The sequence below is a fragment of the Leptonotus elevatus genome, chromosome 1 (genome assembly GCF_054856555.1).
Source record: "Leptonotus elevatus isolate MCC_2025b chromosome 1, RoL_Lele_1.0, whole genome shotgun sequence".
Taxonomy (NCBI): Eukaryota; Metazoa; Chordata; class Actinopteri; order Syngnathiformes; family Syngnathidae; genus Leptonotus; species Leptonotus elevatus.
The window spans coordinates 51082126-51104810 of record NC_141239.1 but is presented as its reverse complement, the minus strand read 5'-3'; the positions used below and the strand labels follow the sequence as shown (position 1 = coordinate 51104810).

The following is a 22685-nucleotide window of genomic DNA, read 5'->3' as shown; positions in this document are numbered from 1 at the left end:
TGGTCATGTGGGAGCAAACTAGAAAAACAACATTCTCAATAATACTTTAGTAATATGTGTTCCTTCAATCCACCTATGCATGTTTACCATTGAATTTGTAATACCATCCATCCATTTTCTGATCAGCTTTCCCTGAAATTTATGACAGATTTATTCAAATTGAGGCATTGTAAAAAGGCTTCTTCTCTCAGGTGTTAGCTAGCACTTGAAACTGCCTTCATTATTGCCCTTTGATATTTAAATATTTGTCATAGATAGATATTCACTTCGATATTACCCACGTGCTGTTTGTTATCCTTTGGGTTGCCAGGGAAACGGTGGCTCATATCAAGTGCATACCAGCCCGTTGTAAGGGCTCCACTCAGGCTGCTCAGGTGTTCTCCATGGAGATTGGAGTGAAAGCCACCCCTCACTGGCCAGCAGGCCTTATTAATCACTCAAGACCGATGACGCACAATTGCTGAGAAAACAACCTTTTGTGAGGTGACTCCTGAATTATCAGTCAGAGTGCAAACACAACCAAATTAATTCATAGATCCTGCAGCACACATGAGGCTAACACTTGTTCGTAACCCTGAGTGGGGTCAGCACTGCTACAACAATCGATTCCAAAGCAAAGAAACAATACAGTGTAGAGGCTGTAAAAAGTTTGAGGCCATAAATAGTCACTGAGCTTTCCTTTTAGTACCATGGGACGACATATTCTTACAGCTGCCAAACAAGTTTCATAGCACGCTGTTCATATCCTGGAAAAATCGTACATTGGGAACTTGGGACAGAGGACTCCCTGTAAAATTCCCTGCATAAATGTATAACTAATTTACTGCCATAGAAAGGAAAGGCAAACGGATGTCTCAGTAATCAACCAGCAAAAGTAAACAAAAGTTTGAAAGTCAATACCTCTGTATCACTGGGAATATGATACCTTGGTTGCAGGTGTTCTCAGCTACTGTCCTGCCTGTGGTCACATGATCTTTCCCCGAGCATGCTGACAGGCTTTTGATTGAAAACCATAATCACTATATGGAGTTATTTTATTATATATATATATATATATATATATATATATATATATATACACACCCACACACACTTGGCTTGTGTATTTTGTTTCTAAGCAAATGCTGATTTTTGAAGTACATTGCTATATCATATTGGAGAAAACAGCCGTTATTTTGGCATTTCATTGAAATCGCACATGGAAGTTGCTTTTAAACCGGGACCATGTGTTGTAACAGTTTAAACATAAACTTCTGCTGAAAATAAAACGGGCAAATCTCAGCAGTTATATTAGGAGGAAAATCCAAACCTAAATAAAAAAGGACTTGCAAACTGTTGACTAATAGGCAACATATCCCGCTTTGTACCAATATAAGGGCTCAGACGTATGCTGTCAGACCTGGACGAATGATGGATAGTTCGGCTTGAAATATTGACGGATTGGCGATGACGAAAGTGTGTCCCGATTGTTGATTGCCGAATGACAGACTCTCAAAATTCATCTACGCGCCCACCTTTGATAATGATAACTATAGAGATTAAATGAATGTACAAAACTAGTTCACTTTTATTTCAAAAACATTTGCAATTCAAGCCATACAAAGAAGCAGTCAGAAAAATGACCTTAAAAGCAGTACAAAATATGTTTCAACACATCAGACGTGACATGCAGTGTGTACACTGCCTCACCTTGGTCGTACAATGGCTTTGGAGTTAAAAAAAAAAAAAAAAAATCTTAAAGTCATGCAAGATCCTACATTTTCAAAGAAAATCTTTACTGTCAAAACTAAATATCACACATTGCTTTCGAGCTTACCTTCATGTACTTCTCAAATATGGAAAAATATACATGTGCTGGTGCTTTTACTTGCAAAAAAAGTATTAATAAAATGGATGTTTACTACACTGCAATATACAATAAGCTTAAACATTGTTAAATGAACAAAGCTGTATAATAAATAAATGTGTGATATACTGTGCGTCTGATTTCCTTAACAGTCTTTTAGACTGCTCATATATATAGATAAAAAAATTATTATTATTTTTTTTTTATAAATGTGATTAAAACCTGAGGGTTCCGAGAAGCATCAGGACCTTTTTGCTTGTGCTCTTTTGATTGATCGATTCTATTTACCAAATCACACCACATGAATGCCATCGCTGCTGGCAGGGAGGACATGCTCTACTGAGCTGGTGCATTCTTGTTCTTCTTGTTCAGGACTTTGCGGAGGCTCTCGGGCATGAGGTATGGCCTCTCCGGACTGCCATCATTCCTCTCAAGATCCTCCACTGACGAGAGAAAGAAAAGATGGTAACTTCAGACATCATGGAACCGTATTACTTGAATGTGTTCATCATTAATAAAACAATCTCTAAGACTACTTCAAAACAGCACATTTGATCTTAGAATCCTGTTGCCATTAATTCTGCTTTATTATATCAAGTACATTGGCAAACATGTGAAAAGTTGTGAGGTGTTGCCATCAAACTAGGTAGATTCACAGTAAAAACTGAAATGCAGACAGTACAAGGCAAACCAAGCTTCTAGGTCATCAATTGTTAGTACAGGTCAAACATTTTAAAGCTTCTAATTCTCAATTCTAAACCTTTACATTCAAAGATGCATTCAGACGATCATCAAATTAGGAAAGTAGGCACATAAGTGGTGTCAAATGGCTACTGGCCAGCAGCAGGAATACATTACAGCCAATCACATACCCCAAAAGCTTTTTTCCATCACATTGAACACTCCAGGAAAATGGAGACATTCCACACAAATCATTTGGAGACGCGTCGACAGTACCAATATTCCGCCGTCTTAAGATGACTTCCTTGGTCAATAAACTTCCCTGTTTCGGATACTTGCCACTTCTGAGTGTGCCCGTGAGACATGAGGCTCAAACCGAGACCCGTCTCTTAAGTTTCAAAGTCAAATCTAATCTTTGTCTATGAAAGATGCGTCCTCCTCCTTAAATTGTTTCTCCCCATTGATTTCTTCATCCTGTAGCTGAGCAGAAGATGTTGGACCGTCCGCCTTGTTCTTCCAGAGAACCTCGCGGAGAGTAGTGGACATGTAATAAGGCCTCGCCGCTGAGCCATCATTACGCTCCAGGTCTTCACCTTGATTTGTGTGGGAGTTTGTGTGTAAATGTGTGCGTGTTAGTGAATGGATGAGACGTTTAGTTATGAAGTCAAGGTGAGAAAGAAGGTGTTAAAATGGGCAGGAAGTAAGGTAGATGGAAGTGCGTTGAGGGACGTGAATGGAAGGAGGGAAGAGACAAAAAGAGAAAGTCAAATAGCAGGCAAGCAAGCAAAAAAGTTACCACAATCACTTTTCAGAAAAATACATTTTGAAGACTTAGTAAGCCACAGAATGTTATTTTTTTGAAATGATAGCTTCATTAATTGCTCTCTTGTTAAGACACCCATTTTCATGCAGACAGCCCAACACCAAAAGCAAAGCAATAATTCAAGGATGAAGTTCTGATCAAGTCCTGAACAACTTCCAAAACACAGTATTTGCAAAACTTGGTGTTTAATGTAGAGTGTTTTATGTGATGAACGATTGTTAAGTGACCAGTGAGGAGGTTCTACTCACAGAAGCAGAGGAAAAGTGTGTCCACGCACATAGCGTACACGCTGAAGAATCCATGGGCAATGAGATAGGAGCCAACCACCACGGTCTAGTCAAGATATAGGCATAAAAATAAAATAAAAAGTTATACATGGTGAGAAAGCTCCTGCATCATAATTTATTGATGATTATGTAATGATCAAGTGTATTTGTAAATGACTCACCAGGATCGGTACCCAGTAGTAGTGGAGATGTGGGGCAGTGTCCTCAAAGGCCTTCACTCTCCCAGAGAAGAAGAAAAAAGCAAAGACCCCTGTAATGGGAGAAGCAAACAAGTTTAGCAGTCCAAATGCCACAATGGTGTCATTGTCTTTTCATCAAGATCAATGAGTTCTGATTTTGTGACGTCAAACTAAAAATTATACAATCAGTGTATGTTTGCAGTCATCGCTGTGGTTTAAAAAGAGTGAAGGCCTCAGGCAAATTTCTAAACAAGCGTGAAGAACACAGACGACAAACACTCACCCACGAGTCCAACAATGAGCAGTTTGCCCAAAAACAAGAGGAAGTCTGTTACTTTGTCCAACACAGCCACCCTAGGAAATACAATTAAGTCTTTTTAGACCTGCAAACAGCATTCAATTTAATTTATATACACAATAGAAGAAGAAAAAAAAACCATGAACCTGATCATATTCCTCATGAGCAGGAAGAAGGCATCTCTGGCAGACGTGCAGAAGTTTTTGCCATATATCGCCACCTAGTGGCCAAATGCAAAAAAAAAAAGTCTTACTAGAAAGGCTAGGTTCTAGGAGTTAGATCAAATTAAAACGCAGACAACTCACCATAATATAGGCGTTTCTGTTGAGGAACTTGATGCATTTCTCCAGGCACCAAAAGCAGCACTTGAGACAGCACATGAGGAATCTGGTACACTTATTATGGGCTCCTGGAAGGGAAACAATAAGATGTGCCATTAAGAATCTTCTGAGCGAGGCAACAAACATAGGCATATCGTATGGTTTTATGACGGTCATGCTCTACAGCAGGTGTCAAACTCAAGAATTGTGCGCTGTAGATCTGTCCAGTTACATCATATCTTGTCCATTAACTTTCATGATTCTTGGTAAAATCCCCCAAAATTTCAAATTTTCTTATGGAATAAATAATCTTAAAATATTGCAGCACCCCTTTTTACAGTAATTTGGACAACTTTAATCCTTGACTTCTGATTTTAAAACAAGTTATTCATCAATTTGTTGTACATATACATTTTTGTCTCATCATATATGGTTTCACAGTCACTCTGAGGGAAACCGTAACTACAAGGTGGCCTGCAACAAAAATTAGTCTGACACCCAGTTTAGAGTCTATCCCAGGAGTCACCAAATGGTGCCCTGTTCGAAAACTAGCTAACTAGTGATTGGACATTGTGACATTCCAGTAATGTTGTACAAGTGAACATTGGCAGAGATTTATGCAAATAAAGTGCTGCATATTGATAGTCATCTCTTTCCTAATGACTGGGGGGGAATCACAGTTAGTGTATATTTAAACAATGTTTTAAAATCTAAAGTAGTGACTAGTCTACATAATATTAAAATGTCTACAAAAATTGCCCGACCTTTAAGTTTATGGTCCAGATACTCCAGCAGAACTCTAATGATCTGGATGATTGAAAGGATCAAAGAGCCAAATGCCAGGGTTCCTGTGTGATACCTAAAACAATACACAAGTTATTCAAGCCACATCTGGTCTGTCAAATGAAGGAAGATGCGCTACAAAAACACACCTGAGAGATCTCCCAAGAGAAGAAAATATGGGGAAGGAAGGCATGTCGTCTGGCTTGACAAAAGCCCAGTAGTAGGAGGCAAAGGCCCCCGCCAATGTCATCTGTCCCAGCGCTGTGACAAAGTTGGCGCACCAAAAGAAGAGGAAGACGTTGTAGAACTGCAATCCGATCAGGTATTTGTGGTAAACAGTCTCTCCCCCATAGAAGGCAAAAAGGCACTCCGAGTCGGGGCACTGCGCTTTCATGCTTGTGGTTGTGTAGTTCTGTGCAGATCAAACAATTAGATTAATTGGCCACATAAAGGAAGACATGAAGACAAATGTTCCAACATTTTACAACCAAGAGATGGTTGGACGCGTTATTATAAAGTTCACAAAAGTCGACAACTCACAGCTGGATCGCATGTGTTCCTTGAGTGCTCACATGCCGTCTCGTTGAACACTTTGTAGATGGGTTCATTTGAAGTCGACAGGAAACTGAACAGTAGTATCAAGGACAACCATCATGAAGAGAATAATTGCTACAAATGAGGCAATGACGCTCCGTTATGGAGCAACTACTTGAGGTGTGACAAAAAAAAAGGATACACAGCTGTGGTGGCCCAGTAGGCGATGATTATAGCCAGAAGGAGAAACGTGAAGAGTGGGTAGAGGAGGGAACACATCACATGTCCAATCGTCCTGTGAACACATCACCACCATCACTTCTCCTTTAAATTATTTACCAAGTCCCTGGTGGCTAAATGTTCTGCGCCATTGTTTTTCAAGACATTGCAAGCTACAGTTCAAAAGTGATCTCTTACTTGCTGGCTTCTTTGATGAGTGCAATGGCAATTAGGATCCTTTTCCTGAGGAAGATGAGTAGAAGGATGATGATAACTTCTACTATGGCGAGAATGATCACTAAAAAGGACAAAGAGCAACGGCAGGATTAGAGAACATCCATTAATTTACTATACAGTAGATTTGAGCTCACAAAAAATAAAAAGTACAGTTTGAAATGGTAAATCCTGATCTTGTGTTTCCATTACAAGCCATATAGCAGCAACCAGGGGTGGGCAAACTTGGTCCTCGAGGGCCGAAGTCCTGCAGGTTTCCGTCTTCCAACACAAGCTGATTCCAATCAACAGGATCTGATTATATAGCAGCTGTGTTGGAGAAGGGAAACATCCAAAACCTGCAGGACTCCGGCCCTCGAGGACAGAGTGCGCCCACCCTTGGGCTAGGTAATAGCGTGACATACAGTATCACAACAACAAGTTACATTACAATGAAGGCTGTCTATTAATTTGCATTGGATACATTTATCGTGGAATGTGGCTACAGAAGCAAAAAGGAGGTTGTTCTTCGAATTCCAATTCTATGGTGACAGAAGTGAAGGGCGTCTTTAAACCAATCAATCGACCGTGCTGTAAACAGCTCGACATTGAGCTATGCAAATAAAATAAAAAAAGTGAACATGTACAGTAAGCTATCCTTTACCAACAAAAACAAAACAGGTAGACAGACTGAAGGATAATCAAAAAACTAGACTGACTATGGATGTTGTGATTAGTTCCATACACCACGCTGTATACTTTGTATGCAGAACACTGACAATCTGCACTTCTCGGTGGAAACAGGGCTTCCTAAAAGTGGATGATTGCAAGATTATGTTTAACTTACTGAAGGCCAGCCATGTCTGTCTGATCTGAAGGTAGACTGAGAAGTCTGTCTGAAAGCCAAGATCTTGCAGGGTCACATCAGCACCAGGCCTTCCCTTCAGGGCAGCGTACTCCATGTAGCAGTGGAAGATACCTAAATAAATATTGAAAAATTCAGCTTTTTCACTCTAAAACATGGACCTTTGCGATATTTTGGAGGTCTTTAATGGGTGTTGCTCGGGATCACATTTTTGTAACAGCAAAACTGTACAATCAGGAAATGTGTTTTGAAAATGTCATGCAACACAAGCATTAATTTATTAACACTACACAATGTTAAATATACCTGCACAATTTGAGACTCCAGTAGCTAAAGTAAATGGTTTTTTTTTGTTTTTTTAGCAAAAATTTGTTAATATATTATGCAATTTTGTGGAACTAAATCATACCAACAGCTTTCTCTAACATTCTGGTTACCTCATTTACCTACAAAAGATCATTTTTACGACAGTGTTTAAAACATTATGGAATGCATGATGCAACTCTTGTATGTGATATTAAATTAACCAAATGTATATCTAAGTATTTATTTTAAAAACCATGGATGGGTTCAGTATTCAATAATATACTCATTTTCAAAAGAAGCAAAAACATACAGTTCCTCCATAACCGCACAGCCCCGGATGTTCAAAAGGGAAGAAAAAACTAAAGAAGTGAAAGATGTGGGAAATTTGTGGTGTTTGATGAGACAAAGACTGAACTTTTTGGACAGAATTGCAAAAGGTGCAAACGCAGCACTGCTCATCACTAAAAAGAATACCACAGTGAAAACATGGTCGTCAGCATCATGCTTTTGGCTGTCTCTCCCCCCTGCTGTAACTTGGACCTTAGACGAGGTGGAGAAAATTATGAGCAGTTCCAAATAACATTGGCGCAAAAGCTTCTACTAGAACGCAAACAAATGTCAGAAAAAGCCTACTAGAACAGCTGTAATTTATTTGGGCTTAATCAGAGGCACATTATGCCGACTCCCTTTAAGCGCGTTCAAATGTGAAAGGTTACTTCTGAACAGTCACATCCCCACTAGATGGTGAGCACATCTACATGTTTTGTTTTACTTCAACTTTCAATAAGATTTTTGTCATGGAGTTGTACTGCAGGACACATGAATGGTGAAATTATATCACAAAAAAAACAAACATTTGAACAGGGGTGTGAAGACTTTCAATATCTCCATTCCATTATCAGTATAAGTGCATTTGTGACTTGCCGTGGTAGGTTTATGTATCATGATTGCTAATGGTATAGGCTACTGCATTTATTTGGTGTGGATGCTATGTGAATTTTAGTTATTCAAAAAAAATTGTAACTGCATAAATACATATATTTATGTACACAGTCAATATATCCATGAAATGAATTGATCCCTAATTTGTTGGAATTGAGATGTTTGTGGGGTTGGTGAAAGATTCTGGCAGGTAACCCGGTGGGTAGTAGGTGATGTCTGGTCAGTGCTGGATTTCACTTTTCTTTCTTTGATCTTTCCTGTGGTCTCCTGACAACTCTAGCTGGATTCTGAATTATTCGGTTTAGGTGAACAGTATGGGATTTTTAATAGGTTTTAGGTGAATTAATGAGCACACAAAAAAAAGAAAAAGAAAAAGAGAAGACAAAAAAAGAGAGAGAGCAATGATGATGACATGTCGAATCGGTAACATTACCGACTGAACAATACTGAGCTCTCTCTCTAAAAAAAAAAAAAGAAAAAGAAAAGGAAGAAATTAATTGATTAAGTCTTACCATATCCTATAACTATTATCACCAAGGCTACCATGACCCAGACCATGATCCCTGCCAGGAAGCGCAGCAGGACGATGAAGACCAAGCTGAGGACGGTTGCAATAACCAAACCTCTGGAGAGAGTGAGGAGGTAGAGCAGGGAAAGGAAGTAAGCCATCAAGCTATGCGTTCCGCAGAAGCTTTCAACATTTTGAAAAGCATCTTACATCAGGATCCAGTACCAAGACTGCGTGTAATCCTCAAAGATTTTCATGACCACCTGGCGAGCTTCAATAACCACAGTTGCATTTCTGCAGGGGGAAAAAAGAAAGACTGAGCTTTACGTATGATTTGTATAATTTAAAGCGGAAGGTCATAGCTTAAAAATATTTCAGAAAACTATGGAGGATCACGTTTTTTTCCAGTGTAATAACGCCAGCACTCACTTCACTCCGTCTAAAAGATCCTTGGCATCTCTCATTTTTCCAGTTCCATCATCAAAGTGAGAGTTGTTCCCTACAGTTATCACTCCTCCTTTTTGACCCAAAGCTGGGAAGCATCTACGGGTGACTGAAAGAAAATTGAACGAGGGGAAAAACTTGGTCAAACTGTATTTTATGGGCAAAACTTTGCATGCATGGGACATGTACTTGAAACAAATCTAATAAAGTAACTGTTTTTCAAAGAAGTGGGGATGGAGTAGTTTGCTGATACAAAACATTGATTGATGGTTGAATTGCTCATTAGCTCACATGAGATTTGATATGCCAGTGTGTTGTACAGAAAAGAAAACATTACAATATCTCCATTTCATGCCACAGTGTGAGCACTTTATGTAGGGATTTTCATAAGTAAAAACCTCACAAGCCAATGTATTTGGCAATATTTTACAAAGTTTAAGTCAATGGTAGAAAAGGTGGTGGAATATCCACTGGTATCACTTCTGATATATGCTCTAGACTGGGAAAATAAGTCCTACATGGCATTTCAAAAAAAAAAAAAAAAAAAGCAGAAGTCAACTGACAAAAGGAATGAACTCACAAGGTTTGCTAGGGGTCAGCATGGCAGGACACAAACCTAACTTGAGGATTTCGGTTATAGCCTAAAAACATGTTCAAACTGGTTAGACATTGTGTGGGGGAACAATTATATTTCTAACAACATGTAGGTGATAAAACTTGTACATGATACTTTGAAAGTTTATTAGGAAAACTGAAAACCCACCATCGAGTTAGTCACACCTTCCTTACAGAAGGACTTGTAGTAGTCAAAGTCCTTTCTGTTGCTGTAAGCTTTGATCAACGTCATGAACTTCTCAGGGCACTTCTCCACACACATCTAAAGGGGGAAGGAGAGTGGCATCAGTGCAGGAAATATGTTGTCATCACTAAGCCACAGTTGACAATATGGTGCACAACAAGACCTGTGTAGTGTGGGAGGGGGGGAATAACCTGTGTGGTTGGACACTGGAACTCCAGCAGCACCATGGGACTGGCACACTTCATGATGTTGAAGTAGAATAAAAATGGCTTGTTCCTGGTAAAGGCAAAAAAACAACAACACACAAATTCACATGCTAGTGTGAGCCATTTACAAGTAAATGAAACTGAATATGAAGCCTCTTGTTTTGTGAGGATCTACACCACCTCTAATTTAAAGTCAGCTGGGATAGGATCCATCTTATTCATGACCAGGCTTGGAGATTAACGGAATACATGTACCGCGTTACGTAATCAGATTACTTTTTTTTAAACTGTATTCCGTTACAGAAAAAAACATCTAATTAGATTACAGGTACATTTATTAAAAATGGGGATTACAATTTCTACGATGAGAGAGAGAGCGAGAGAGAGCGCATGCACGCCCTCGCGAGTGGGACCGTTGCTACTTGTCGGGGAGGTGGGAACGAACGAACTGACTAGTCGTGTCCTCCACACGCGGGCAGTTTGAAAAAGCTTCACGGACAGGAGGAGGAAATGGCGACCGGTATTCACTGGAACTTACTCGGCGCGAAAGTTTGATCTGAGAGTCCAGAGGCATGCTACGCGTTGTAGCTTCTTGCTAGCTAGCCCGCTAGCCTACAACCATAATGAGTGTTACACCTTCCAAACAAATCTTCCTCCCACCAATTCTCTATTTAAACATCATGCACAACATATGCGCGGCTAAACTTGTGACTGGGATAAAAGTTCATTTTGCAGTTGATGTCACACATTGTCATCCTCATTGGATGACTATCTATCTATCTATCTCTGTGTGGTTGCTTTCAGTGACTGTTCAAAAACAGCATATGGCCTTCAATCAATCAATAGCCTACATGCTTTTTAATTACACAAGGATTTTTGCTATTTGTCGGCTGCCCGGTCCCTATCACCCGCAAATAGTAGGGGCACATTGTATAGAATATATATTGTGGTGATTTTTATTTTGTCTTCATGAGCATACTCAATATTGGAATAATCCAAAAGTAATCCAGTTACATTACTTTGATATTATGGTACTTGGATTACATTACTAACTACATCTTTTAGCAGGTAACTTGTAACAGTAACAGATTACATTTTAAAAGTATCCCTCCCAACCCTGTTCATGACCCAAATGAGTGCAAGCAATACACAGAAAATGGGGGGATGAATAGATATCTTAAATTGTTTTCTTCCTCAAGAATGATAATAGCATGCTGTGTCCATGTTATGTTATTAATAACTACATAAATGACGTGAACTCTATAAGCATAGCAAATTGGCTGGGCCTCAGTAAAGCTATAAAAAAATAAAGTGCATTTGGATGGATGGACTACAAATGTTATGCACGGCCGTAACGCTAACTTTAGCATGTGGGGGGTACTCACTCGAGTGGGGTGCCAGCCTGCCCGCAGAACTGGCCTCGGCTGTCTGTAGGATAGATCACCTTCCTGGGGTCACCCTGTGACCAAGCTTAAAAAAAAATACATACATAAATAACACAAAAAAAAGCTAAGTTATTATTGTTGCAGAAAATATTTGTGCGTGTACAAAAAAAAAAATCTTACCAAGTATTCCAACTGCAATATATAATAATATGGCAATAATGAAGAAGATGCAGCACACGATGTCTGTGCAGCCCCTGGAGACAAGAGCATATTTTTGAGGATTTAGGGTGGGGGAATTAATCAAATTTCTGATCAAATCTAATCATTCCCCTCTCACCTTTTCTGGAGTGGGCCCTTGAATGTAGGATCATACTTCCTTGGCTCGCCTGTATAACAGAGGGAAGTTCATTCAATCTCTGAGTGAACACAATTACATTTTACTGTAAAATAGTCACATAGAAAACACACATTGTAATCAAAACGGACACATGGCGGGACCTTTAGAAAGGAACCGAATTTAGACTGGCATATATAGCAGTGCGCTCCAGTCTTCCTCCCATTTTCCCTACAGGCAGACACGCCTGGCAACCTAGCAAATTCCTCCCTGGTGACTAAGAGAGAGCAAAACCAGAGAAAGAATGAGTAAATGGGAGATGCACTGCCACTAGAGGTCACTTAATCCTTTCTTGTACTACATTTTAAACAGACAATGGAGTTGCTTGAAACTTATGCTCAAAACAAGATTACAAATTTAAAAACACATACTAAATGTGAAGTTATTGACTTTACAATGGAGGTCACATTGGTAAATTAGTTGGATTGCGAAGTACTTAACCAATTCCTACTTCACACCGTTAGCCACAGCTACAAATGATTGTTCAACGTTGGAAAATGTCTGTGCTCTGATGCTATTCGAATTCAATTTTAAGTGTTAAGCGCAAGATAGTGTAAAATTCAATATACCGCAAAAGAAAATGGCTGCCATGACTACTTGAAAAAGAAAGCTAATGAGTGTCAGTTTCATATTTGAAAACAGAGGAAGCTGTGTTATAACCAGCACAGGAATATATTACCAATATTTGATTGATGGATATATAGTATGAAGAAATGGCTCAGTCTGGAGTCTAGACAAATTACAGTAGTCTTTGCATATCAATTATGGATGCTTTTAAGGGGATTAATGCTGCAGCAAGCATTTATCAGAGTGGCTCTTAACCACTTCCTGAAACATTGTGAGTGCTTCTTGTTGTCTATGCACGCTATGATGCCATCGTGTTGCTTACAGTTGATACTCTACAAAGTTGAGAGGAATGGGAACCAACAAGGCCTAGCTTTGATCAAATCCATCCAGTGCTTTCTGTACTGTATATTTTTAAAGCAATAGATCTGTTTTAAATGGTCCAGTTTGTCAGTGGTAGTGTATGACTGCTTCAAGCCAAAAAGAGACAAAACAACACAAATGGTCCTTCACACCTGCATAATCAGCGGTACACTCCTAAACTTCTTCCACAAAGCCTGTTGTTAATGCTACTCCAGTATCACGCTAAACATTTCATCACTGTTACATAATACACAAATATGCTTCAAGGGTAATGCGAAACTTAAGCAGGAAGGGTAATTACCATGCTTTCCATAAAATTCGCCTTCCTCGGGCATCTTGAAATTCCTTTCTGTGGCTAATGTTGAAATGTGCAGACAACTCTTGTTACTTTCCTTCCAAGGACACTTATCTGGCGCTTTCTTTCCACTTGTGCCGTTTTTCAACAGGCGAGCAGATGCAAGAATCGTGTGGGTAGAAACCAGTCTAACCTGTCCTTGAGCGCCTGGCCAGTCAACAACTCTCCACCTTTCTCTTGCCCCCCCTTTTTATCCTGAAACAAGTGGCTCTTCCCAATCAGTGTTCCACCTGTGTATCTCCTCCCACCTCTAAAAGAATCCCTCTCTCACTTGGCTTCTTGTTGTTGGACTCCAGAGATCAGAGGAGACGTGTATACTCATCTGCAGGAAGTCAGGGAGGGCCACAGGAGAGGCGTGTCTGTGTGAAAAGAATGGGAGGGAACCAACTGCTGGTGTATAAAAAGAAAATAAAGGAAAGTTGTGTTGATGTGATCAGAAACATGTGTTTTCTGAAAAGCTGGGGAAATTTGGACTTCACTTGTTGTTTGTGGAGCAACGATTGGCCCTATCTCTATTGAACTTCTGATAATGAGATCAATTGCAATTCATTTGCTTAGTAGCGTAACTCTATTCGGATTCACTCCTATTTTTTAAATCTCAGTGTTATTATATGGAAGTTTATTTTTGTGGTGTTGTGTTGACAATCGCTGTAATCAGCAGTCAAGTCAGAAAGATGGTGAATGAATTCATGATTTTAACAAAGAGCCCACAGTGTGACTAAATGGGTATCTATAACAGATGGGGACATTATGGAACATGACTGAACTTTTCCATTCCATTTTGTTTTGCTGAGCAATTGAACTGCGAATGGACCTACCAGTTCAGAATTGGGCTTTACTCCATCATCAAACCCTCTTGTGCAAGATACAATTAAGTTACAACAGACATCCTGTGAGTTAAAAAAAAAAAAAAAAGTAAAAAAATAAGGTTTGAGTGGCATTTCTAAGATGCAGTGGCGTCTGTGATAACAGTTTTAATCTGCTAAAAGCTTTCTGCAAGGCGCTAATCCAATTCCACATTTTGCAACTAGACAACTTGTAAAAATTAAATGACATTATTAGGTTTGAAAATGGCATTTCTTTCCTGTGTAAGAGCATTGATCACTTAAAAGTAAAGCAATTTTCATTTACAATAGCAGCTAAAACTGGGTGTGGCGCAAAACAATTGCAAAAACACATAAATGTGTTTCAACTTAAAAATAATAATAATTATTATTAAAAAAAGATTGACAATTTTTTTTTATGAAGGGGAATTTACATCAAGCTGCCATTTACAGAAAATCCCCCTTTTCACAATTGACATCATGTTACAACCAACGCAAGTGTTTACACAACATTAAGAAGTAGAAAAAGTTTGTCTTCCAGTTGGTCTACCATTAACATAGAGTACAGTACATTACATAGAGTATATTTTTGTTTGACCCTTGTGAGGATAAGATAAGCGGTCAAAAAATGGCCATCAGCAGTCAGTAGATGAGCTGCTGCTACTTTTGATATCTCAGTGACGGGCCATGCTGCATTTGTTACCTGGAGCTTTAGTGGCCACTTAACCGACTTAGTCCCACATTTAAAGAAATCGACTGTTGGGAATAAAATAAATGAATACAATTTCAAGGGACAAATATTGGAATTCAGGTTGTAATTGAAGGTTACTACTTCTGATAGTGTTTAGGAATGCAAAGAATGCCTTGCTGGTTCTGACGTTACATGTTGAATGTATATGTTACATTATGTACCAAAGTGCAAGTATGTAAAGATTGAGCGGACCGAATGACTGGATGATGGATTGGAGTTAAGGTTAGGATTAGGGAGAAAATGGAGATGCTGGCCCAACATCTTGTTTTCCACAGTGTAGATTTATATCATTCTTCATGGTGTGAAACACAAAAGGTGGAATAAATCGCATTAACAAAAGTAATACAAACATTTATTCATTACACTTTTTTTGTGTTTGACAAGATCAGGCTGTCAGCAGTTGAGCAAAAAGTCTATTTAACTTCATTACGCATGTTTAGTTTCAAGGCTAAAAAAGGAATAAAGAAAAAAGAAAAAAAAGACACCACCTGGATTCCACAAATAGCAAGTAAGTTTCGTTGTTTGCATTACAGTGGTTAACCGTTTATCTGTACTGTCAGCTGGCAAAAATGCAAAAATGGAGTAAAAGTACTATGTAATACATTTTTGCTAGGTGATAGATGTTAAATCTCATTTTTGCTAGGTGATAGATGTTAAATCTCATTTGAAGTGATATAAACTGATGTAGCACAACTGTGTTAGAAGATGTTGCTTTAAATTATTGAATGGTCTAATTATTGTCCTTGAACTAAAACATTAGCTTGGAGATTGCCAAAACATTTGTTTGGTTAATTAAATCCTGAATAGTAACAAACAGTCTTTGTCGTATTAAAGAAAAGAAAAAATCCTGATTGAATTCCTAAACATCTGGTAAAGTCATCTTGTAAATTAAAACAAATCAATAGTAAAAATGTGTGGATGTTTATTTCTGAAAATTAGATCCTGATACACAACACAAAGAGAAAACAATGGATTGGGTTTGAACACTTCAGGGGTGCTCAAGTTCGGTCCTCGAGAGCCTCTATCCAGCCTGTTTTCCATGTTTCACTAACACACCTGATTCATGATCAGGATCATTATCAGGCTTCTGCAAAGCTTGCTGATTAGCTGATCATTAGATTCAGCTGTGCTGCGGGAGGGAAACAGGCTGGATAGGGGCTCTCGAGGACCGAATTTGAGCACCCCTGAAGTCGTGAAGTCAGATCGAGTTGGAATATGTCGGGGGGCGAATTTGCGTTTCCAGCAAATTTGACATGTTGAATTGGCGTCGGGGCATTTGATCACTGTGATTGTCTGTTAGCTAGCGAATCAGCACACGGGGCAAAAAGAGGAAGTGACGAACGCGGATAAACAGTACTGATGGAAAGCCTGGACCATTTTTCCCCCGCTAATTTTGCGCATCGTCAACCTGGTTCAAGAGAGACCGGAATTGTATGATATTACCATTAAAAGGGTATGCCGACAAAGGTATGAAAAACCAAATTATGGCATGACATGGGGACGCGACTGGATATAGCAAGTAGGATTTACTTTTATACTTGAGAAGTATAGCAACTGTTTGTAATTAGTAAAAGTATCCGATATGCATTGTTTCCGTTTTTATATCCTGCCCCCCGTAAAGAGGTTTCCAGTTGCCTTTAGGAATAATGACTACCGCCGCCGATGGTATGGAGGGGAATTACTTGGCCGACGTCGGATTGGTGTATCTAGGCCTGAAGAGAAACATGGTGGGGCTAATCTGGGGAAAGGTCTTAATTTGATACGGAGTATAAATATTGAACTCTAGAGCAATGGAAAGAATTCTTGTGGTTCAGATCCTATCGTGCTTAGTGCCTATTGTTATGATCCATCTCTATAGTGCACAGTATAAATAAGTACACCCCATTATCTAAAATTAAGCTTTGTGAAACTACCACTGGTGTTTACTCATTAAATTAATTTCTTAGCAAAAAAAATAATGCATCTATCTATTTATAGATCTAGCTAGCTATGTATAGGGGGTCCAGTGTGGACTGGGCGGGGGTCAAAATGTGTTTGCTATTTTGTATAGTACTGCAAATACTGAGAATAGAGTTACCAAAAGTATGACAAGTAATACACACGAGGCAGAAACTGAAGTGTTCTCTTTTAAAGTTTAGACTGACTGAACCGTGGGCAGATTTTTATAACATCTCAAATGTGCAGCTGCTCCCCTTCCTGTGTCCCACATATCTTTTATTACAGGCTGTTGGGAGTTGAAGTCCTCACCAAGGAAACATCACCATGATGATGGCCTTGACATCTATTACAACTCAACAGGACTCTTCAATAGCTTTTTATAGACAACACTGTCCGATACTTTGAGATAACATTGTCAAATGACACATTTCAAAATTAAATGTGTCTAACACAACATATTTGGCTGGCAGAGGGGAAAAAAAACCTACTAGTACTTTAACATCTAAATTACCGACCAGCTAGCTTAGCCAGTTGGCACGAACCCCAGTTAGCAAACTCACATGATCCTGTCTGGGTTAGGACCCAGCACTTTAAGCAGAAACAGGTGGCTACAATTACCAGAGTCTTGGTTGTTTGTGATCAGTGGGTTAAAAAAAAAAAAAAAGTTGTACTAAAGCTCAGCAAACAACAAAATAAATAAGCCTGAATCAAATACTCGTGCAAGTTAACAAATGACATGAGACGGGCAGTCAGGGAGAATTTGAATCGTGTTTTCAAAGCACTCTTCTAAATATGGCTTCTAATTACAGCTCATCTGAAGCAGGGCATTGTGGTAAGTATTTTTTTTTTTTTTTTTTTTAAACAACTGAAATTGCTCCATCATGTGGAGCCCACAGCTCAGAACCAATGAAAAGATTTCTTCAGTGGCAAGTTCCAGATTTGTTCAACATTGTGGGCGGTATGTTTAGGAACTTTCCATCCGAGTGTAAAAACTGGCCCGTAGATTTTTTTTTCTTCACTCAAGCCAAAGACAACAAAAGTCACCATACTTGTACCTCTAAAAATGACTCGAACCTCTATCACTCTTAAATTCACATTAAATCTGTAGATTTCATTTTATTTTAGTGTGATTTAAATAATGCTTGAGAAGTATACTCTTTAAAATGCCTAGTAAATAGCATTGTTTAGTTGTTGTTTTTTACATTAAAGGAGAAGTCAACCCAAAATGTTATATGATCACCCACTAGTCTAAACATGGTATTCTGATTAATATTACGTTTGTAGAATATAAATGAAGCCGCAAAATCCCCCTGTTTTCCTCCATCTCAGGAGGCGGCCATTTTGCCACTTGCTGTCGACTGAAAATGACATCACAGTTGCTCAGGGCTCATGTAACAACCAATCACGGCTCAGCTTCAGAAAACAGGTGGTCGTTACCCCTAAGATGGATGAAAATGGGTGGATTTGGCTGCTTAACTAATACTCTACAAACACAATTTTAATCAGAATACTGTGTTTAGACTAGTGGGGCTGCATTGAACATGTTATTATAAAGAAATATTATTTTGGGTTGACTTCCCATTTAAACAATAGCGTAGTGTGTTTCAATATTCCGATTCATTTATATTACACTGCATGTGTCCATGTTAGAAAGCTTAGGAGCCAATGCCTTCTTTTACATGTCAATGGCATACGCTCAAAACTTCATAATGGATAATTTTTTGAAAAACACAAAGTATAACTACTTTCACCCAAGCACCCGTTGGTCCCTGCTAATTACAGTCAATGTAAAATACAAAATAAAAATGCCTTGTAAATTTGGTATGTGTCTGCTGGCTGTACGAGAGCCACGCCCTGCTCAACTGTCAATCAAGTATCACACATCTTTCTCATCTGCCCATGTTGAGCTATGAAATCATCCTTTCTCTAGCCACCAGATAGCTCATGAGCTAACTGAAGCCCTGCTTGACATCTTCACTTGGTTTAGTGTTAGTGTGTAGTTCCACATAACAGACACAGCCTATGGCTCAACTACATGACCGACAAATCAGCACATACTTCCGGGTAGTTAAATATCCTACAGATAATGCTTAGGCTTCAACAGAATATGGTAGCTAGACTAACACAAAATACGTAACGAATTTAAATAATGACACCAAGATGTTCTTATTGTTGACATCTTGGGATATTTTTTTCAGGGTTTAGTCAAAGCTAGCCACATTATTACTGACTCATCTTGTAGAAAAGCCGCCAAACGGAGGCGTCAGCCAGCACGTAGAGTGTCTGACGTCATATTATTGCAAACATTATTTTTTTTTTTACTGCTTCGTACTGCCCGACTAGTTACTCACAAGCGTGTAAGCATGTGAGGACTGTAAAATGTACACAGTACGCCATTTTTTGAATTTTTTAAAAACATTTTTACGACCATGTGTCTATGGCTACGACGAGGTAATAATTCACTGTTTCCGGTTGTGCATGTGGAGCCGTCTAGGTATTTGACTGCCGTAGCATGGGAGAAACCAATCGGGCATGTAGGGCAGTGCAATTAATCGAAATTCAATTACGGTTTCGATTATTGCCCTCCATGATTACAAAATTGGCATATTCAACCAAAAACGATTATTAATAATTTATTTTTTAGTTGTTTTAATGTATACATTAGCACTTTTCTTTATTTAAATAAATAATTTTAGAAATGTTGTTTAGTCCAAAAAGAACTTGCATAATTATATAGTTTCAAATATATATATATATATATATATTTTTTTTTTTAACATTTAAACATTTTCTTGTTTTGTGCCAAAAAATAAATGAATAATTGTGATTTCAGTTATGACCAAAAAGCAGCAGAGATACAGCGCTTGTGGTCTTGGATTTTGTATGGCATAAACTGACGTTACAGACTGTAAAATCAGTTCTGTGTGTTTAGTGTGTAGTTCCACATAACAGACACTTTAGAGAAAGTCAGTCAGAAAGTACAGAGAGAGACACATCCTGTCCAAATCGGATATGAAACTACCTCCAGAAAGTTGTTGCAATCCGTCCCGTAAAAATCGGATTTCATGTGCTGCATGGACTGTTCAGAACACAAAAGGGCCATCCAGTTTCAATCAGGATGGGCTAAAAATCGGACACACAAAACAATACAATCCTAAATTACCAGACATCTCTAATCAAAAAAAAATAAAATAAAATCCTGTCACCCAACCCTTAACTGTTAGTAGATGAGAGAGATGACAAGAGATGAGTCTCCTTTGAGGTGCCAAGATCATAGACGTTGCGATCAGAATGTGCAATATGTCACTCACTACAATTTGAGTTTGAAAATAAACAAGCAACTGTAAATCTCCCAACAAGCCAGAATGAATGGTTCAAACTTGGTTCATTGTACTTTTTAACATCACCTCTACATAGCTTGCCCTGAACGCACTCGGCTCCACGTGGCGAAGCTCAACGTTGCCATTCCATCGCATTAAGTTCAGAGGCACCAACATTCTCCTCCCGACAAAAATATAAAACGGGGATGATTGAAAAACTTCTGCTTGTTACTGCCAAGAACATCAAAAACTGTCCACAACAGGTCCACACAACAGTGAACATCAAACAACAAAAGGGGTGGCAAAAATTTATGAGAAAAATGAGTGAAGCTCTTCTAACAGGCAGTCATTTCAAAGACACCATCTTTGAAGTTGAATATTACACCAATGTATTTTTTATAGAATATGTTCCCTTTGAGCACAGACCTAAAAAAAACAACGATCCAGTAACATTCCTAACAAACTCGAACACACTGCAACCACGACATGAACCAAGTTCAGCCTAAAAAGATGACATTGCCGACCAACCAAAACACATCTTCGGTTTAGCTCGCATGATTTGATGTATTGCAGATTGATCAGCCTGATTTTTTTACTGTGAGAAAAAAAAACGGAGGAAAGTTGATCAAGTTTACAAACCAATAAATTGACTCAGACCAGGACCAGAGAAAACAAACTTTAGACGTGAAAAGACCATAACCAAACAAGTATGTAATCTTTATTTGAATTATTGGATAAATATAATAAATTTTTAGATAGGGTAAGGCACAACAGAGGACCAGATGGAGATGAGTAATTTGCATACATTGAACTGTATCAAAATGCTCATAAAACCATCTATGCCCAAACTAAGGATTTGGAAACTACAAGTTTCGCTACCAAATGCTTACTATGAAAATGACCTGAATTTAGTCAAGTATTCAAAACATTTGTTCCTATGATCACTTCTTATTCCGAGTGTCACGGTGCGGAGTGGAGGACCCAAATGCAGGGAGGCAGGAGAACCACGGCAGTGATGCATGTAATGCTGAAAACTATTTATTTAACAAAAACACTACCAAGGGTACTGGGTAAACAAAACCAACAAAGATCTGAAAAGACCAAAAATCAAAGTAACAACAAAACACAAAAGTGGTGACAGGGACAGTGATCCAATCCAGACAGGAGACTATATACACACACACTAACGACACAACAAGACACACCTGGAGCAAGACACAAGTGGCTGAAGGCACGGATTGGTTGACACGAGGAAGGGCAGGATTACACTCAACAAGACCAAGGGAGACACACAACCAAAAACAGAAACCAAACATGACACCGAGTCGTGATTTCATTGAATTAATGTCTGAATAATTCAAGTGTCAAGATCATCACAGCAATCAATGTTGCCATAATAACAGGACAGTGTCGTGTATTGATATAATTAAATTATTGAGTTGATTTTCAGGGATGACTCAAGGATGACTCAAAACACAGTCACTTCTTCCAAGGAATTTGCAGCCGTTTCACCACTGACAACAATGTCGCTCTCTGAAGAAGAATCTGAACCTATGATACAATCTGGTGTATTTTGGACATTAAACAATAGACATACACACTGTACAGACTTTCCATTGAACCATTTTGGCTATGCAGTATGTAAATACACGACGCAACATCTTTCTTACTTTTGCATTTGTATTTTTATTTGATACCACACAGCACTGTATGTTGAAATGTGGGAATGATGACAGGTCTACATTAATTACAGCAGAACAACACAAGAAGTGGGACAAAGGCGCAGGGAACAGCTAGCTGTAAAAATTGACCTCATGCCCATGTTGAAGGTATTTTTTTTAATAAGCTGTGCTGCACCCCGTACAAAGCTGGACGTCAGCTCAGTTGCCTGCCATACCAACGTGAGGAATGTGGCAGCAACTGGACAAGCGAAGGATATTGTTTTAGGACATTGAGCCGGAGCCCCACAACACGGGTTACACACCACTCGCATGAATTTAAACTCTATATTCCTGCGTCTTATTTTGAGTTGCTTGGGTTAAAAGCAGTAGCTAAGTTCCAAGTCTGTAACTGTAGTTTACTATCACTGTATTTGCACATATACAACGCAGTGGCACGAGTGAAAGTGGTCCGCTGTTGCCAGCTAGCCCGTAGAAGTAATAACCGAACACATGGCGTTAAATCACCATTAAACATGTGGATTTGTTTACGTTATTGTGAAGAATAATGCAATTTGGTGCGGCTATGTTTGGAGTGGCTGACACGTAAACTCGCTTTTAATTTAATGCTGGCCATCAATTGTGGAACATCTACAGCAGCGCATGAAATAATGAAGTTACCGTATTTAGGCTTCTCTTCTAGTTCCATGGTCTCCGAATGTTTCTGGTCACACAAAACGGCTCATAGGCGATGGTTTGAGTGTATTTCCAGCCTTGGGAGTGGTAATCGTCAAGGACTTCTGTTCATTTGAACACAGGGTAAAAGTCCGCTCCAAAATCTTGACTGCCCTACTACCGTTTAAAGGGGTATCTCTCCAAC

At 38.9% G+C, this 22685-nt stretch overlaps 1 protein-coding gene across 3 annotated transcripts; it reads right to left on the bottom strand.

The window, feature by feature from the left end:
- Positions 1-1543: 1543 nt before the first annotated feature.
- On the bottom strand, positions 1544-22663 carry LOC147184328 (choline transporter-like protein 2). Of its 3 annotated transcripts, none has more exons than XM_086068252.1 (23): positions 22487-22650; positions 13261-13673; positions 11976-12024; positions 11819-11892; positions 11639-11723; positions 10239-10323; positions 10012-10125; positions 9829-9889; positions 9234-9357; positions 9015-9098; positions 8809-8921; positions 7031-7162; positions 6169-6268; positions 5954-6046; positions 5758-5842; positions 5367-5629; positions 5199-5293; positions 4420-4523; positions 4261-4334; positions 4100-4170; positions 3799-3887; positions 3599-3683; positions 1544-2289 (listed from the first exon to the last, which is right to left on the bottom strand). In XM_086068252.1, the coding sequence occupies exons 2-23, from the start codon at positions 13292-13294 to the stop codon at positions 2183-2185; spliced, it is 2121 nt and encodes a 706-aa protein (XP_085924378.1). In that variant the 5' UTR covers positions 13295-13673; positions 22487-22650; the 3' UTR covers positions 1544-2182. The 3 variants fall into 3 exon arrangements, with proteins under 3 accessions (XP_085924378.1, XP_085924360.1, XP_085924368.1); XM_086068234.1 differs by lacking the exon at positions 1544-2289 and adding an exon at positions 2410-3120; XM_086068242.1 differs by lacking the exons at positions 1544-2289; positions 13261-13673 and adding an exon at positions 2410-3120 and having other exon boundaries at positions 22487-22663.
- Positions 22664-22685: the final 22 nt, after the last annotated feature.

Coding starts and splice junctions, on each gene's coding strand:
- LOC147184328 (XM_086068234.1), bottom strand. CDS start 13,294: ATGCCCGAGGAAGGCGAATTTTATGGAAAGCATG. Junction 6,269..7,030: donor ACAGACATGGCTGGCCTTCA/GTAAGTTAAACA, acceptor TGTCCTTTTTAG/TGATCATTCTCGCCATAGTA. Junction 4,335..4,419: donor ACAGAAACGCCTATATTATG/GTGAGTTGTCTG, acceptor TTTGGCCACTAG/GTGGCGATATATGGCAAAAA.